Here is an 18,638-nt window from a genome sequence, read left to right on the forward strand (position 1 = left end):
TTTTCGATTTTCATTTAGCTTTGAAGAATGCCGCGTCTGACGTTGGTTCAACGTTAATTCGATGAGCAAAATCAACGTTGTTTCAATGTCATGAGAGACGTCGTTTCCACGTTGATTCAATGTCAGTTTGCTGTCTGGCGAAAACGCGCCCAATTTTGACGCAAGGCCTCATGGGGCGTAGGAAACTTGTGGATAGCTTTCTAATTATCCTGAAGGTGTCGATTAGCTTGTTCAGGTGTGTTTGATTAAAGTCGAGCAAAACTCTTCCGGACAGTGGATCTCGAGGGCTTAAGTTAAGAACCTTTTACCTTAAATTTAGGTCGGCAGCTCACTAGGTTTTTGAACACTGCTATTGTTATTTGTCATTGTTATAGTCTTCAGAACTGAAAGCTTGTATATTCTGCCGAATCTGTTATAATCCCGAAGTACAAATGTTATAAGTGTGATACAGGAGGGTGGTTTTGTCTGTCGTCCTCAATATACTCTATCACGAAGAAGTGATCAGTGATCATGAATCACTGGCTAATCTACATTAAGACCACATAGGGACAGCATTAAAACCATACCTCGGGGGGTCAGGCACTTTCAGGCAAACAGCTTAGCCACTCCAGAGTAAACAAAGCCTTTGTTCCTCTGAGAACCTTAAGATAGACATCTGTTTTGGGTAAGTAAAAAACGCGAGTGCAATCTTGCCATCAGCATGTCTTTGATCACCATTGCCTTATGCACATCCCCCTTACGCTAACAATGAGAACGCTCAGCTCTTGGGGGCGCAAAACCGAATGCTGTTCACAACATGTTGCCATCGACTGAAATGTGTTGACATTCATGTATGCTGTTGCAACATAAAGGCTTCAACTTAACTGTTTTTGGCTTCCATGCATAGGTCTGCCCTGTTATGCTATATCATTATTTCTTTTGACATCTCAGCCTGTCCCTTTAGTTTACAAAGAGATAAAGAATGGAATTGTTTCTTGGCAAGTGTCTCTGCTGTCTTGCTTCATCTTTGTTGTGGCTATGCTAAGAGTCGACATGTAAACAGGCGAATTGTAGCTGACAGTTGCAGCCAGCTGCTAAGACGTTCTTAATCTTCTCTCAGTCTCTGTTTCGATCGCTCTCTTTTTCCAAGTACACGAGACAGAAGCCCAAGCAGTTTTTCAGGTATTCAAACGTAGTTGCTTTAGACAAAACAGAGCTGCTAGTAATTCATAGCATTACGGCAAGTAGGGCATACGTGTTCAAATAGCACAATAGTTGGGTTTGCAGTATGAATATGAATATAATAATATGAATATAGAGCAATATGAATATAATAAGTAATATGAATACTGTCCTCTGAGGTCATTTTCACAACAACTTTCACTGAGATGCAAGATGGAGGCATTGAGTTTGTACTGTATGAAACAAGTAAGAGTGACATAAAAGTTGAGCCAGTTTTCGGGTACGTTTACACAACACACACACAAACGATATGCATAAAACTGAGAAGTTTTTCCTTTGAGTTGCGTAAAGACGACACAATTTGTCAAAACAATCCCCATTCACACGGATCCGCGAAAACGACTAAAAGTGTCATATTCTGCTGCCAGGCCATTAGATGGTGATCTGAACACATAATAAACGTGCATGACGTCATCTTCAGAGATTCACGTTTTTGTTGTTTACAATAAGACAGTTTAAAAAAATTATTTACTTTAAAACCCCTTAACAAAAGTTTGCTTTTTCAGGCACCCAAAACGCCATTAAAAGGTTTAAGTTGAAAACAGCCACTTAGTTACCCGGATGGTCAGTCTGACCAATCAGAATCAAGTATTCAAAAATGTTTTTAATAAGTGATGAGGAAAATTTATGTTGAGTGTCATGTTTGATTTGTTCTGTAGTGTCACGTTTGAATTCCCAGTGAAGAACTACACTATCCATGATCCTTACGAGAGACATCTTCCACTCAGCAGCAAGCATACAATCCCATAAAGCAATGCAAAAAAAATAATCCAGTCCATCTCCTTCAGGTGGTCAAGGTTTGGCTTGCTAACACATCTGTTAGGAGGCAGTTGCCGTACATGCTATGCGAACAGTAGCAACTTTATCCACATATAGCCATTAAGAAGTAAACAACTTTACTGACTTTTTTTTTTAAAGATTCAGAACACTCTGGACATTCAGCAAGATCTTCTTGTGTGTTCGACGGCATAAAGAAAACAATCTGGGTTTGGAACAACATGAGTAAATCATGACAGAATTTTCTTTTGGGAGAATCATCCCTTTAATACTGGAGAACAACAAGGCTCATTCATTAACTCATTTAGAATTACTATAGGCATTTGTGGGAGACCACTGGAAAGAACATCTAAGCAAACACGACCCTTTTAAAGTCATTTTATTCAGGATCCATTACATGTTGTAGGATTCACCAAGGGTACAAGCCAAAGGACTGAGAATGTTAAAGTTAATATATTTTTTTGCTTACCCTTTGACACCATTTACCATTATTTTTGTGAGCACTGGCCCTTGAGAAACAGTGCAGTAATACCATACCGACATACGCACACTCAAACTCACTGACTCACACGAAAGCATTCTGACGTATTTTAAGAGCGGCCTATAGTAGGAAAAAAGACACATTCAAACTCACATTTTACTAAAATAAGATCGTGATGGGTGTTATTCCACTGCATCGTTTTCACTAGACTACAGTTTGGTTTGCATGCAGTGAAACATACATAAGACAAGTGACACATGGCAATAAATTAGCATATAATTTACAAATGAAAAAAATTAGTAACAGTGTACCAACATTAATAATACTGAATATAAAATGTAAGCAACTATTCACAAAAATGCAAAACTCTTCTATAGGTACAGGTTAAACAATGTGACATTCAAAGACACAAGTTCACAGCGATCAGTACCAGTTTCATTGAGTGTCTTATTGAGAGCCCGTGTCCCAAAGCCAGTAAACTTGTACTTCAAGCTTTAGAATTTTACCGAGCACAATATCCGGATGCTCAGCATGTTGGGCCTACAGTTCTGCTGTTAAAGGTTCACTCTTGAATAAACCCAGTTTAAACATTTCATAACAATACATATCCAATTAATGTTGTTTGTGGCTACAAAAGAGTAGCAGCAGCAAAAGTAAAATGGTTGTATGACTAAAAACATAAAACTGTCCCTCAAAAATTCAATAATCAATTGTGTCCCATAACAAAGGTGAGATCTACGATTGAGGTCCCCCAAAGCTCTAGAATTTGATGTTCCCTTGGCTAAGAGATAAGGGTAAAGTCACTCAGTCATGGATGGTGGAAAACTGCTACATGTAGTTGGTGGAATGTTAACTTGTGACCTTAAACCAGGTAAAAAAGGAAGGAAAGACAGAAAAAAACATGCAAAAGCTCTGTTCCAAAACTCAGCGAGCTGCTTTTCTGTCTATGTCTAGTGAGTCAATAAGAGACGAATATCAATTGACAGGAAAATCGACCAATCATACACTCCCTTTTAATGGGTGGGGCTTGTTATCACTGAGTGTATGGAGTACGATCAGAACGCGATCAAAAAAAAAAAAAAAAACCACCAGTAAAATAGCTGACGGTATTTACTATACTTTGATGTTTGGTTGTGGCATTTTTTTGTCAAAGGCAACACAACATAACTTTAACTAACAACAAAGTTATAGAAGAGGGCACAGTAAGCTGCAATGATTTTAGGCCGAGTTTACTTTTTTCCCGATGCGGGAAGCTGGTGAGAGGGCCAAGGTTCAAGAGTCACGGTTCGCTACTGTGCCACATAAATAGCATTCTTAAAGTGCACAGGAAACTTGATTCCAGTAGAGTTTAATGCTAGCATGCTGGTAAGTTAAAGGGGTGATGAACTGAGAAATCAAATTTTCCTTGAGCTTTTGACATCTAAGAGGTCATCATATTATAAGAATATCCTGTAAGTTTCAGAACTGAAAACGTCCTTGTTAGTCCAATAAAAGCTTTTATTGACACCAGCCTCTGAAAACGACTCGTTTTTAAAAGTGGGGAACTATGACGTCGAAAGGGTTAAAACACCACCCCCGCAGAAGAAGATCAACACCTACTTCAACACTGGCGGTTTAGCCCCGCCCACCGATTCGCGCATTACACGCATAGCTAAGTAACCTAACATACAGAACATGCCTACCTCGTGATGACAAACCAGATCAAGCTATCCAGTAATACAGAATATTGTGCAGTGCCTGGTTGTGGAAGAAGTCGCTGCATATGCTTTCTGTGGATTCCAATAGGACTGCATGGATAAACTTTATTTTTAATGACGTTCCAGCTGATGAGGGTAAAACATCGTCGTCTGTTCGCTTCATTTCACTGAGGATTGTTTTGTAAACAACTGGATTTGCAGAACGATTAAGAGTAAAGAACGGTGCTGTGCCGTCTGGATCTGACAGGAATTGTGCAACACACAGACTCTGGGTCGAACATGTATGGGCGAATCCGGTTGCCATTTGACAATATTGGCGTTTTCCCCCACGTGCACCGACGGGTGAGTTAAACTCATTATAATATGCAAAACTGTTATCCACTCACAGCAGTGGGCGTTTATTTCCAAGTCTTCCGTGCGACAAGCACATAAAAACCGACCTTTTTTCAGGAAGGCTCATAACTTGAGTGCAAAATAGCCTATTACTTATTCATTTTGATGTTTTTGAAATCAAAAACCAAGCGAACGTTATAAGTTGACGTCAGACAACAATATAATAAAATTTAAAAAGCCAATTCATGACCCCTTTAATGCATTATAGTCCGACAAGCATAAAAATGCACAGCACACAAGTACTGGGTTCAATTGTATTTTTATACATTTTTCATACTCTTCAGTATTAAGTCAAACATTTATACTTATCACTTAGTCTGCAATCTAGAATGTTTTACAACACAATGGATTCTGGTTTTGCCTTTGCAAAGGAAATATGCTATTCCGCCTTCCGTGACATAAAAGGAACAGCTTACTTTTTGGAAAAGTCTTCAAATCAGGAACGCAACTATGATGCCTTAAAAATCTGGTCTAGGTAGGAAGCTCACTAGAATTTGGAACAGAACTAAAGTATTCTTGGTTTTCTGTCATTTGCTTAGACCGCATACCCAGAATGCATCAAGGTCTTATAGCACCACAGGGCCACTCAAAAGATGAACGGAAGAAGGGCAGTGGAACAAACAGTCCTCCACTGAGACAAGAAAAGCACCATTGAGTGTGGAGGGTTTAATGGAGTGGGCTGGAAGCACTGCTATCTCAGGGAAGGAGGAAGAGGTGTTTTGGAGGTAGTCGATGGCAAACTGGATCTGCGGGATCTGGCAGGTTACCCAGGCACTGGCCCTTCACTTAACTCTACTAATGCTTCAGCGTCACAGACCAGGAGGTATCCAAGCAAGTCACCCCCGTGCTGATGAATTGTCTGTGTATGGTGCTGATAATGTGGCGGATTGTGGCTGCAGCACGCATTATGCGAGAATTATTGCGTCTGGAACACGGCGGGCCCCGGAACAAACGCATAGATGTCAGAACCCCGGAATTTAAAGCAAAATACGGATCCATAAAGCAGAATCACGTCAGAATCGCAATTAATATCTCTCTGGTGTCCACAGTAATTCTAAAGACACAGTAGAAATGTCCCTTTGGAGCTAATCTGAATTTCAGGCCTTGTTCGAGTGTCAGACAATGGTGGAATTCTTTGGCCTGTGGTCATGTGATTCAGCTCAGTAAAACAGGTGACTAGCACAACTGAACATCTGGACTCTGAAGCTCTAATTGAGATTTCTCCTGCACAAATTCAGCATCCAATCACAAACCATGTTTGTCTTTGGCCCTTTTGGCCCTGGTCTCAATGTTATTTTAGAAAGTTATTGTCGAAAGTGTAACAACTAAGGGCTGTCAAGTTTAGAAGTTCCTCAACTGGCAGAGCCTGCCGCTAACAACTCCGAGGTCAAGGGTTGTAGTCCTTGAATTCAATGCAAGTCATTCTGGATAAAAGTGTCTGCCAAGAAGTTTATAGTACATAGAAGTACAGAGAAGTTCCAAGTTGAACTTTCAATAAAAACCACATGCATATCTAGTATTGGGTAACTCCATTTAACCCCAAAAATAAACAGTTGAGCTGACCAACACAGGCTCTAACCATCTATTACAGTACCAGGGGTGTCCTATCCTATTCATGGAGGGCCACTGTCCTGCAGAGTTAAGCTTCTACCACAATTAAAAACACCTGAACCAAGTATTTAAAGAATGCAGGATTACTAGAAACTTCCAGACAAGTTTATTGGGCAGGTTGGAGTTAAACTCTGTAGGACAGTTGGTCCTCCAGGAGGGAGCAGGATTGGACACTCCTGGTCTATATTTTTGAAATCAAAGGTCAATTCAATCTCTACCTGGGGTAGCCAACCCTGCTACCATCCTGCAGTGTTTAGACACAATTACAGTGAAGGTAGCACTCCAAGAGCAGGGTTTGGTACCCCTGATCTACACTTTTTTTTTAGGGGTGGAAAGTATCATTTGGGTGGAAAATGTGAACATTTTTTATAACCCTAAAGAGGCATTCATGTCACCAAGTCGCTGTCCTGTCCATTTTTTGGAAATGTTCCTATCATGTGGCAGATAATGTGTATGGCAGTGTTCGCACTCCCATTGTTGGTTGTGGTCAGTCTCTGATGCTCATGTTGCTTCAAATCGCCAACTGTTATTGAAAACAAATGACTTCCAATTACTCCCATAATGAGTAATCGCCATCATTTGGAATGCCTCTGAGTTGCCAAAAGAACCGTGGGAGGAGTGTTTATGTAAGACAAGGGGATATACCAACATCCCAAACTCCTGTAGATGGCCACCTTGAAGTAAACCTCTGCCGTGCTACTTCTGTGAGCGTTGTGTCCAGCACTTTGGATTATAACAACAGAAAGACACTGATAATAATAATAACCATTAGCAATTATTATTATTATTATAAAAATAACAACAATAATGATCATTTTATACATTCCCACTTCACAGAAGTGAAAATTAAACAGGTGTCAGCGCAGTGCTGAGCAGTGGTTTGGGTTCCACAGGGCTAAAAGCAGTTATGTGTGTGTTGATGAGCAAGAGAGAGAGGCTTCCTTCTCCATGCCCAGTGTTGACTCCTCCAACACTGGTCTGCTTTTCTCTCTCTCTGCCAGTTTTCTGTTGCAGCATCTGTCTCTGCTTCTCCGCAGGGTCAGTGTCCTTGGCACGTCTTGCAGCACATCTGCCTGAAGTACGCACGACTGCAGAACTTGAACTTCAGCACCAATGGGCAATATGCCACCTTATTTACGTCTTTGCACTCTAGGGGAAGAGAAAAAGGTGGAATAAGAAAGGATACGAGGAGTGAGTAAAGTGGTCGATGCTGGGGAACCACAAAGGGGAAACTTTTAGGGATGATTCACCCCAAAATTAAAAGTCTGTCATTATTTGCTCGTTCCAAACTCTGTGGAACACAAAATGTGAAATTGAGTTGGGACTGTCAACTCCAAAATCAGAATAAAGGTATCTTAAAAGTACTCCATACGAGGACATACCTTTGTGAGCTGTATTCCAGTGCTGTATTCCAAGACTTACAAAGCCATGATATAATTGATTTGTGTGAGAAAAACACTGCATTTGAAGTTGGTATTCACTCAAAATCTTTTCAAAGTAGACAGGATATTCTTCAAGCATTCACCATTTGAGTTCCACAGAAGAAAAAAAAAAAAGACAGATTGGTTTAGAACGACATGGAGGCAAGTTGATAATGACAGACTATTAATTTTGGATTTTTGGATTTGGATAAGGAATATGGACTTGCTTATCATTTAATGAAAAGCATGTTTGCATTTCCTCTGAGGACAACCTTTTGGGTTCTTAGAAATTCAAGCCATATTTTAGATGTCTGTGCGAATCCAGGTGGTAATCGGTCCAGGGTTTTAATACACTTGTGAAAGGGAGCGCAAATGGAACGACTCAGAATTTGTCGTCTTCATCACATTGATGATATTTAGCGATCTATATAAATCTCACCGCCTCGTCACAGGACGATGGTACAGTGTCAGAGGGATGTTTTACAACTTAGCCTGTGCTAATGTTCGTTTCCTGTCTATTCCAACCTATTGTGACAGCCTGTCCAAATCAGATGCAGCATGATAAATTTCCAGTAAGTTATTTTTGTTGTGCAAGATTCTATCCCTCTAGTACCCCAATAAGTAGCCTCAAAATGTATCAAGTTATTATCATTTTGTAGCTGAGGTAGCTACGAATAGTAAATAGTACAAAAAAGTAGTGGTAGTGTAGCAAATTCCATATATACTAAGCTAGAATGACAATGAGTTAATGGTATGCTAAGGTTACAGGCTAATCTGTTAGCATATTAAGCTAGCAGACTCTGGCCTTGTTTACACCTAGTATTAAGATGTGTTTTGGTTGATGGGTTCACAAGTAGACGAGGGAGACACATTTCACACATTCGACCACATTAAACACATTCGAGTGTTTACACTACGAAAGCAATCCGTTCGAATGCGTTTTCGACTACCTCTGGAAGTGGCCGAAAGTGGACAAACTCATAAAGTTTTAGACCCGTTTTACACTTTTATTTAGCCATCCAATTGAGCAAAACGCATCTTAATACCAGGTGTAAACTGGGCCTAATAGCAGTGTATAAGATAGCAGGCTAATCATTTAGGTCATAATTGCCTTGGACTATGCACAGCATGTAGGCTAATTGGTTAGCTTACAGACTTACAGAAAAAAAAAAAAACGGACAAATGCTTAATTAGTTTTGATGATATACATTCTACTAACCCTAAATATTAACCAGTGTGAGTTTTTATAGCACATAACTTTTCATAAAAGGACATGGTTATGCACATTGAATAACTGATATGTTTTTCAACATATAAGTGTGTTGTGCATTTTATCATAGTACCTGAGGTTGTGTCTGTAATATAAAATAAACATGCTTGAGAACATTTATTTGTGTGAATATGAAGGACAGACGGTTATTCTGCAAGAGGCGGGCAGACTCCAAGTTTAGTTTATAAAATAAAATAAGAATAAGTGGCTGTATTTTGAATGGATCTCAATGGGGAAGGGGCTTCACTATGCTGAATAAACAGCTTTTTTTTGGAAAGTAATCTTCAACATGTTTCCCATTAAACATTAATTTTGGATTGACCTATTTTTAGAGTGTATACCTGAAATGGCTGTTTTTAGTACTTTTGGTATTTTTTAGGATTTAGTTTAGGCACTTCTCATTCATTTCTATTGAATCCTCAAACATTGTTTGAATGTCGCACAACTCAGACGGAAATTCAATGATGTCAAGGTTGTAATGTAATTGGTCATCAAGGCATACATGATCCAAGTTGAGCATTATGATTTTTCCTTCTGGAAGAGCAGTGGAGGTTGGTATCTCCTAATAATAAGACCATCTCTGGAGGGGGACAGGATCTTGATCTACCCTGTAGCACTGGAAAAATAATAGACTCAAAACTCTCCCTTAAAAGAGGCCATGACTCAGGGCCTGGACACAAGCCTCTTAAAGTAATTACAGCGTAAAAGAGAGCGACCTGATTCACAGCGCAGGCAGACAGCCATCTGCATTAGTGTGGCAGCGCACTAACCGGCCCTATCGCAATTACTGTGTCTCTTATTAGAGTCTTTAAACTGCCAAGGCTGATCACAATGAAAGTAGACATTCCGTCACTGCTGTTGATTAGGATACAACTAATCCCATTAGAGTCCATTAGGAGAGATAACCTAACGCTGCTTCCCCAGTGAAGGAATCTGAATAGGGATCCATCTTGCAAGGGTCATGGAGTTTTTTTATTGAATCCAGGATTGCCTAAATAGTGTCCAGCCTCGATTCCAAACAGAGGTAGTTCATAACGGCAAGAATGGAACAATATAATCCTTTGTTAATTCGAGATTGAAAACAGAGGACACAAACTTTGTAAATGTCAACACTATGATCAAAGCCAGATGCAGCTGATACGAAAGTCGTCATCGCCGCTCTTTCATGGGATTAGCAGAAGGGTGACTGACTTACCGTCGCCACTGGAGATGGGTGTAGCGTCACACTTGCTTTCACACTGCTGCATTTTGTTGGGCCGTAGTGATTCTGGACATTCGTTGGAGGGCTGTCCCGTATACGACAGACACTGAACCGTCCGCATCTGCTGCCCTAGGCCACACTGAGCAGAGCACTGTAAAAAAGCATGCAATGAGCCGTAAATTCAGACTGTCATCCATATCTCAGAACCGTAAACTGATCATTTATTTTTTATGTTATGGCTATTAACAGATAAATGGATTATATAAAAATTCCTTATTTTGTCTAAAATAATTAAAAAAAAATAAAAAAATTTTACATTATAATGTAATTTATATACACTTCACCACCACTGTAAAAAACAAAAAGTTAGTGTACTTGGTTATCTTAAATACATCAGCAACAGTGAAGAGTATTTTTGAGATGAAATTTAAGGTGTGATGTATAAATAACAAGCAAAATTAAGATTAATATAATTTAAGGCACTTTGCCACAACGAGTCAGTGAAGTTAGACTTCAGGAACTGGCCCAAAATTGGAACAGTATTTTCAACCTATTTGTCAACAGACATTAAGTCTAATCCACTTTCCAGCCATTGAGTTAAACAGGAAAAGGGAAATCTGAATGATGTTTAACACAACCAACGTTGGGTTGGATTTTTACTTACGTAGAGTTTTGAGGTAGCAAATCAGATGTAATTCTGAAGTGTTCAGTGAGCACTTCAGAATTACTGTACATCTGATTTGCTACCTCAACTCTACGTAAATAAAAATCCAACCCAACGTTGGTTGTGTTAAACAGTAAATCTCTCAAACTCTCAAGAAATCATAAAAACCCAATGACTTCTGTAAATGAACTATATGCACAATCACTTCCGCATTTAGCCTCAATGGCTAACACAACTTCCAGTGCAGTGAAGTGTACTGAAATTGTGAAAAAAAAAAAAACAAGTGAAAAAAATAAATAAAAAATAATAATCTTGAGGAAGTGTCCCTCAACAGGACAAAGCACTATTGATACCATCCACCTTTATCTAAATATATTTAAATCTTCTTGAAATCATTACTAACATGTTACATTGTAATGTACTAAAATATTATGGTTACCATAATTACTAATAAATATATATAATATTCTATATTTTAATATAGTTAGGTGTAATCAACAGTTTGCTATGGGAGAATACTATACCAGAAGCTTCTGTAGTGTGGAGTTTTTAGTGTGCATATAGAGTCCATTGTGAAGAAACCAACCAATTAGACTGGTGTGAGTGATTTTAAGGCATTTTTTGTGTGTGGTGTGTGTCAGGCGGTCCGTGGCATGCTTGTGAATTCGGGCCCAAACTCGGTGCTCCAAAACAAAGGACCGAGAGCTACTTGCGGAATGTCGTTGTAATAGTTTAATTGAATCTCTGACTACTGTCAGCTGTTCTACATTAGAGCTCTCCACGTTGCTGGAGGGAGTAAATTGCGACTGTCTGAAGTGAAACTGAGATGTATTCCAGTAGTCTCCTACCATGATGTAGCACAGTGATTCAATGGAAAAACTAAAGAGTTGCCTAGCAATCCACTACAATACAAAAAATTGAGCTCATTAGTCACTGTGCTGCAGCGCCTAGTGCGAATGCCACAGAAACTCTGATGACGCATGCCAAGACAAGGATTTAGTCATAAACACGTGTAAGACCCACAGTGAAGGACACCTCACGGGACTTGAGTGCAGACATCTCAGATGAGTTTCCAGCAGCCTTCCCATTTCATCCCCTCTGTATTAAACAGACTTTATTAGAGCAGGAGTCCCTGACAGACGGGATATGTCAGTGCATGCCTTAAGTGGGATTTGAACCAGTGACCTTTTGGCCCAGAAGGCTCCCTTCAACAGCCACTCCATTTACGAGAGTCTCAGTTCATTGCAGGAATCATGGGATGGCGGGAAACTCGTAATACAGTAGTTGTCACTTCATTCGGGATGATAGTTAAAGCTATACTTTTGTTATATTTCAGATCATTAATAAATATAGTTGTTCTTGTAACCTTGTTGCTTATAATGTAGGTGATGTGAGAAAATCTGACCACATTACAGTTCCATATCACTTTGCATATGTTTAGCTTTTATTTCTGTTGATTGTATTTAGACTTCAAAAGTCTAAATTTGTCACAGAGCTTATGTTCTGCAGTAATCCAAAAACCTATTGGGCTTTAGTTGAGGGAACCAGGGTGATCTCTCCTTTTCAACTGCCCTACATTTTTTCCCTCCCCTTATGGAATACTACCTGTAAAGAGGTAGATATTATTATTACTATTTTGTTTATACAGAATTTTGAAAAAGATTTACTACAAGCCACCACAGTTATCCTGATCGTATCCTTATTTTCAAGAGAGAAACCACAGGGCCGCCTGAGAGTGATTTGTTTTGTCTTTTTAAAAACATATTCTTGGCACTGACAGAAAACCTTGTCAACCGCAGAGATAAACTTCAAACAATCTGGATGATATTACCTCCACTTACACACTCTTGGGCTGTTATACTCGCCGTCACTCAAGGAAACACACGTCACTGGCTTTCCAGACGCTCTAGTTTATCATGCGAGTGTAACTTCTGTTGACGTCAACTAAACACATGGTCTTTTTCATGCTGTATTAAAACAGTCTTTACGCATGTTTTGCACACCAATTCTCTTTCTTTAGTTGTTCTAAATCTTAACGACACATGAAATTCTTACACTTACACGCATTAGCTTGTAGTTTACAGTCAACATGAAACCGCATTGATTTTACTTCCATAATGTAAGAGTGAAACAATATTCCAAGTAGGATGGTACTTGATTGGATCGAAAAAAGTGGGCATTACATACCAGAATGAGGCTAGATGATTAAAAGGGAGGAGTTGAATATTTTAGTGATTACTTCCGATTCAGATTCAGATGTATAGCATATACGCTACAGTTTGAGATCAGTAAGATTTGTATCTTTTATTCAACAAGGATGCATTAAGTTGATCCGAAGAGGCCGTTAAGACATTTATAATGTTACAAATTTCTGAATACTGAATACTTAATGAATACTTTCTATTCATCGAAGAATCCTGAAAAAAATCTTTGTACCTGTCCCCATTCTCCAGGGATCCAGCGTGGCGGCGGACAGCGACCGAGGCTGCAGCGAATCCGGACTGGAGGTTTGTTATGGTCCGCACAGAGGGCTGGTGGGAAGGTTTTGGTCAGGTCGCTACTTTTACACAGAACAATACGATGTTTGAAGCCAGGGCCACACTTTGGGGTACACTACAGTACAGACAAAAACACAATGCAACAATATGAAAACAACTTACAAGAAGATTATCCAAAGACTTTAAAGAGGAAGAACACATCAGGTCACCTCAGACCAATCCAGCGTCACCCACTGGGGTGGGCAGGACTGATTGTTGCAGGACTCTTGCTCTATTGGTCGATGGGTCAGACAGTGGCTGTCCTGCAGGGTCTCCTCCTCGGCGGGACCGAGTTTACGTATACACAAAACGGTACGTGTTCGGATGCCTCCGTCACAGGTTTTCCCACATTCTGACCAGTCACCGATAAACCACCTGAAAACAAATGGGAAAAAAATGGGAATTCAAAATGGGAATTCTCCATCCATAAATATTTATTACTAACTGCATTTTGTGTGTTTTCCTCAAAATATAAATTTAGTATGTATATGCTACCCCCTCAAAATTTTAGATTTTTAGATTAAGCAATGCCAAAAAATGATCAGAAGTGACAGTAAAGACATTTAAAATCATTTAAGTACTGTGTAATAATAATTAACGTCTCAGGTTACAACTGTAACCTATGTTCCCTGAGAACAGGGAACGAGACAATACGTCGAATGACGCTATGGGGAACGCCTCAGGCGTGACAGGTGTCTGAAATCAAATATCAACTCACAGTAATCAGGTTGACCGGCGACAGCCCGTGCATCATCAGCTTGAATGATGAGCGCGTCAATCTGGATGTATAAGAAGGGCGCCTTGAAACCGTGACAACATCCTATCGTCTGAAGGGACTGTTGCAGGCAGGCCCCGAGGCATGGCAACGAGACGTATTGTCTCGTTCCCTGTTCTCAGGGAACATAGGTTACAGTTGTAACCTGAGACGTTCCCTTTCGAAGGGAACTCAACAATACGTCGAATGACGCTATGGGGAACGAAATACCCACTCCGCCATGCTGAGGGGAGTGCATGCCGAAAGGCAGTGACAACTGTCAGAACCAGTAATTCCAAGAAACACTGAAACCACTCACCCTATGTTACATCGGGCTGTCAGTGACAGCACTCCCTACCGGTCATAGCCCAAGCTAATGAACCAAGAAAAACCAGAACGTAATAACGTGAGTAAATCAGGGCCAGCTCAAAGGCTTTAGGACCACAACTTCAAAATAGAAGGGGTCCCTTCTAGGGAGTGTGGCTAGGGGGCCAAAGAGACCCCCAGCCAGTCACTATTCAGGAGAACACTCCTCCTGAAATGCCCCCAGGCTGGCCTGGTGATCTGTACTAAGACACACAGTCTGGCCATAGCCTGTCCGTCCAAGACAGAGCCTCTGGAAATTGCCTAGAAAAGGCATCCAAAAACTGAAGGCCCGCGAAGCTGGCGGAAACCATCGAGTTTCGGATCACAGAGACGGGATCCTCCGGAGAGTGTGACTCAACCTCGAACCAATGGGAATCGTACACTCAATCCACGAGTTTCCACCCAGTGCTCGCTTTTGAGCACTGAGGAAGTAAGAGAGGGATCAAAAATCAGGAAGGTCAAAGAGACCTAAGACCTGATGACCCCATGTGTGGGGAGCTCCGATACATGAGGGCTCATGTCAGGAAGGCCGTACGTTGTGCGGCCTGAAACCCAACGACCACAGCATGTGGAAGCTCATCCTTCAGGAAAGCCAGAGGCTAGAAACCTGACAGACCCACAATGTTGGGCTACCTCGAAAAAGGTCTAGTCAGACCTAAAACCACAGTTGTGGGAGATAGCTTGAACAAGGGAAGTGCCTGTCGTAATGTATTGCGACAAAGACACATCTACAGTGGGACCCAAAGTGAAGAACCGGAGTCTGAACCACATAAGAAGGGACCGAAGCATACCGCGCGTGACCCTCACCATATGAAATGGATTTTAAAAACTGCACAAGACATCTCGTCAGGTGACTTACCACAATAATAGGTGAAGTATAGGTTTGTGTACTTCACTCTGAATTCAGGAAGGCCTGTTGAGGCCTGTAACCTGGCGTCCACAGTGTGTGGGAGCTCATGGCCAGGAAGGCCTGGTAAGGCCTGTAACCTGGCGACCACAGTATGCGGGAGCTCGTAACCTGGCGACCACAGTATGTGGGAGCTCACAACCAGGAAGGCCTAGTGAGGCCTGTAACCTGGCGACCACATCCGGTGGGAGCTCGTACTCAGGAAGGTCAGTGAGACCCAGCCTGGTGTACCTGAAAAACCACACCAAGTGGGAGCTACTTCCAGAAGTTAGCTCTTAAGAACTCTTAAAGTGGGACCCGAGGAAAGACCGGGGTCTGAGCCACATAAGAAGGGACCGAAGCATACTGCGCGTGACCCTCACCATAAGAAATGGATTTTAAAAAGTGCACAGGACATCTCGTCGGGTGACTTACCACAATAATAGGTGAAGTATGGGTTTGTGTACTTCACTCTGAATTCAGGAAGGCCTGGTGAGGCCTGTAACCCAGCAACCACAATATGTGGGAGCTCATAACCAGGAAGGCCTGTTGAGGCCTGTAACCTGGCGACCACAGTGTGTGGGAGCTCATGACCAGGAAGGCCTGGTAAGGCCTGTAACCTGGCGACCACATTGGGTGGGAGCTCGTACTCAGGAAGGTCAGTGAGACCCAGCCTGGTGACCACAACCTGTGGGAGCTTACTCCACCAAGTGGAAGCTACTTCTTCCAGAAGTTAGCCAGAGAAGGGCGTCCCTGTAGCCAGTGACAGGACGCCACTTAAAGTGGGACCCAAGGGAAGACCGGGGTCTGAGCCACATAAGAAGGGACCGAAGCATACCACGCGTGACCCTTACCATACAAAATGGATTTTAGAAAGTACACAAGACATCCCGTCATGTGATTTACCACAATAATAGGTGAAGTAGGGGTTAGTGTACTTCACTCTGAATTCAGAAAGGCCGAACTTGAGGCCTGTAACCTGGCAGCCACAACAAGTGGGAACCCATAATCAGGAAGGCCTGACAAGGCCTAACACCCGATAGTCCCAATGCATGGGGAGCTCACATTCAGGAAGGCCGCTGAGGCCTTCAGCCTGACATGTGAAGACTCACCACTACAACTTAGCGACCACGAAAAGTGGGGGTTTCACATTCAGGAAGGCCTGGTGAAGCCTGCAACCTGACATGTGACAACTCACAACCAGGAAGGCCAATGAAGCCTGAAGCCTGGTGACCACAGAGTGGGAGCAAAGTGCTCAGGGAAGGTGGTGAGGCTGTAGTCTGGCTACCGCATCATGTGGGAGCCCACATTCAGGAAGGCTGGGTGAGGCCTGTAAACTGACTACCACAGTATATGGGAACTCATAACCAGGAAGGCCCCTTTGAGGCCTGTAACCTAGCAACCACAATGTGTGGGAGCTCATCACCAGGAAGGCCTGGTGAGGCCTATAACCTGACCACCACAGAAAGTGGGAACTCATAACCAGGAAGGCCCCTTTGAGGCCTGTAACCTAGCAACCACAATGTGTGGGAGCTCATAACCAGGAAGGCCTGGTGAGGCCTGTAACCTGGCGACCACAATGTGTGGGAGCTCATAACCAGGAAGGCCTGGTGAGGCCTTTAACCTGGCGACCACAGTACGTGAGAGCTCGTATCCTGGTGACCACAGTATGTGGGAGCTCATAACCAGGAAGGCCTGGTGAGGCCTGTAACCTGGCGACCACAGTATGTGGGAGCTCATAACCAGGAAGGCCTGGTGAGGCCTGTAACCTGGCGACCACAGTATGTGGGAGCTCATAACCAGGAAGGCCTGGTGAGGCCTGTAACCTGGCGACCACAATGTGTGGGAGCTCATAACCAGGAAGGCCTGGTGAGGCCTTTAACCTGGCAACCACAGTATGTGGGAGCTCATAACCAGGAAGGCCTGGTGAAGCCTGTAACCCAGCGACCACAGCATGTGGGAGCTCATAACCAGGAAGGCCTGGTGAGGCCTGTAACCCGGTGACCACAATCAGTGGGAGCTCATAACCAGGAAGGCCTGGTGAGGCCTGTAACCTGGCAACCACAGTATGTGGGAGCTCCCACAGATGTCTCTCCGTGGCCACCATAGCACCGACAGAACAGCAGCTTGCTTGGTGGCCCGGAGTCCCGCAACAGATCGGTCTGGTAGGCCTGAGGACCACAAGGGCGTGCAGAACCGCACCTGCCTGACCTGCTGCCGTGTACGCTCTGTCATTCAAGCATGAAGATGTCTTGAGCAGCTTGGATGACAGGGTCAGAGCTCTTAGTGAAGAGGACCAACCAGAGACGAGATAGTTAGCCAACGTCTCGTCCACTGGCGGCCTCGACACTTATCCGTTCTCCACGGCTCCCTCCACAGCAGCGAAACTAGCCCGCTGATGCAGATAGAGACGTGAGGAGAACGGATTCTTCCATACCCTCTCGATCCCAGCGTGGAGATCGGAAACGAATGGAAGGCTCATCCGGGCTGGTGGCTTATGGGTGGGGAGGAACCAGCCATCCAAAATACCATGAGCGGGTTCCTCCCAGACGCGCCTCCACTGCAACAGCAATCTGTCTGAGGCGCGCCCCATAATGTCAACCAGCTCAGCGTACACTGGGCAGGAGGGCTGAAATGATTCGGTCTCAACCAAACTGACATCCTTTTCTATATATATATATATATGTATATATATATATATATTACAGCCAACTCCTGCCCTGCCCAAAGAGAACAGTTACAGATTCACCAAAGAGAGAGAGCGCTCATTTTCTCTCTTCTTAGATGTTCAACATTAATCTGTAACTCACCCTCGTCAGCTGGTAGATCATCCGCGAGGTTAACGCCCCTCTCCCGATAATCTGCCAGCTCCATCTGAAAGCTCCACGAGCTCAACCGCCACTGAGCCTCAGCCCGAGCGGGAACCGGAACCGCGGGGTTCAGATTCCGCGCCCACTTCCCTCGAGAAGTGGGTCAGACGAGAGCAGAGAGTTCTGAAAGGAAAAACTCTCAGTTCGCGCAAAAAACTCCCTCGAGAGCTTCCCGCGAATGCTCTTCTCTCAGGCAGAACACGCACAGATCGTGTGAATCCTCCGGTGTCAAATATCTGGACACAAGTCGGCACACTCGCGCAAAGTGTTTCTCCACGTCTCTGCGCGTTTAATCGTTGATACTATCACACAGACAAACAGTCCCTGAAGACGAAAAGATGTTGTCACGGTTTCAAGGCGCCCTTCTTATACATCCAGATTGACGCGCTCATCATTCAAGCTGATGATGCACGGGCTGTCGCCGGTCAACCTGATTACTGTGAGTTGATATTTGATTTCAGACACCTGTCACGCCTGAGGCGTTCCCCA

General features: G+C 42.8%; 1 protein-coding gene across 1 annotated transcript in view; it reads right to left on the minus strand.

Annotated features, from left to right (window-relative positions):
• Nucleotides 1–2,739: 2,739 nt before the first annotated feature.
• Nucleotides 2,740–18,638, minus strand: part of adamts6 (ADAM metallopeptidase with thrombospondin type 1 motif, 6) — an 89,341-nt gene continuing 73,442 nt past the window's right edge. Inside the window, exons 23-26 of the mRNA XM_039677237.2 lie at nucleotides 13,444–13,648; nucleotides 13,173–13,349; nucleotides 10,067–10,223; nucleotides 2,740–7,329 (exon numbers count right to left, since the gene is read on the minus strand). Coding sequence (XP_039533171.1) covers nucleotides 7,220–7,329; nucleotides 10,067–10,223; nucleotides 13,173–13,349; nucleotides 13,444–13,648 — 649 coding nt within the window. The 3' untranslated portion in view covers nucleotides 2,740–7,219. The remainder of the gene's footprint in view (nucleotides 7,330–10,066; nucleotides 10,224–13,172; nucleotides 13,350–13,443; nucleotides 13,649–18,638) is intronic.

This window comes from Pimephales promelas, chromosome 23, assembly GCF_988280905.1.
Source record: "Pimephales promelas chromosome 23, fPimPro1.hap1.1, whole genome shotgun sequence".
Taxonomy (NCBI): domain Eukaryota; kingdom Metazoa; phylum Chordata; class Actinopteri; order Cypriniformes; family Leuciscidae; genus Pimephales; species Pimephales promelas.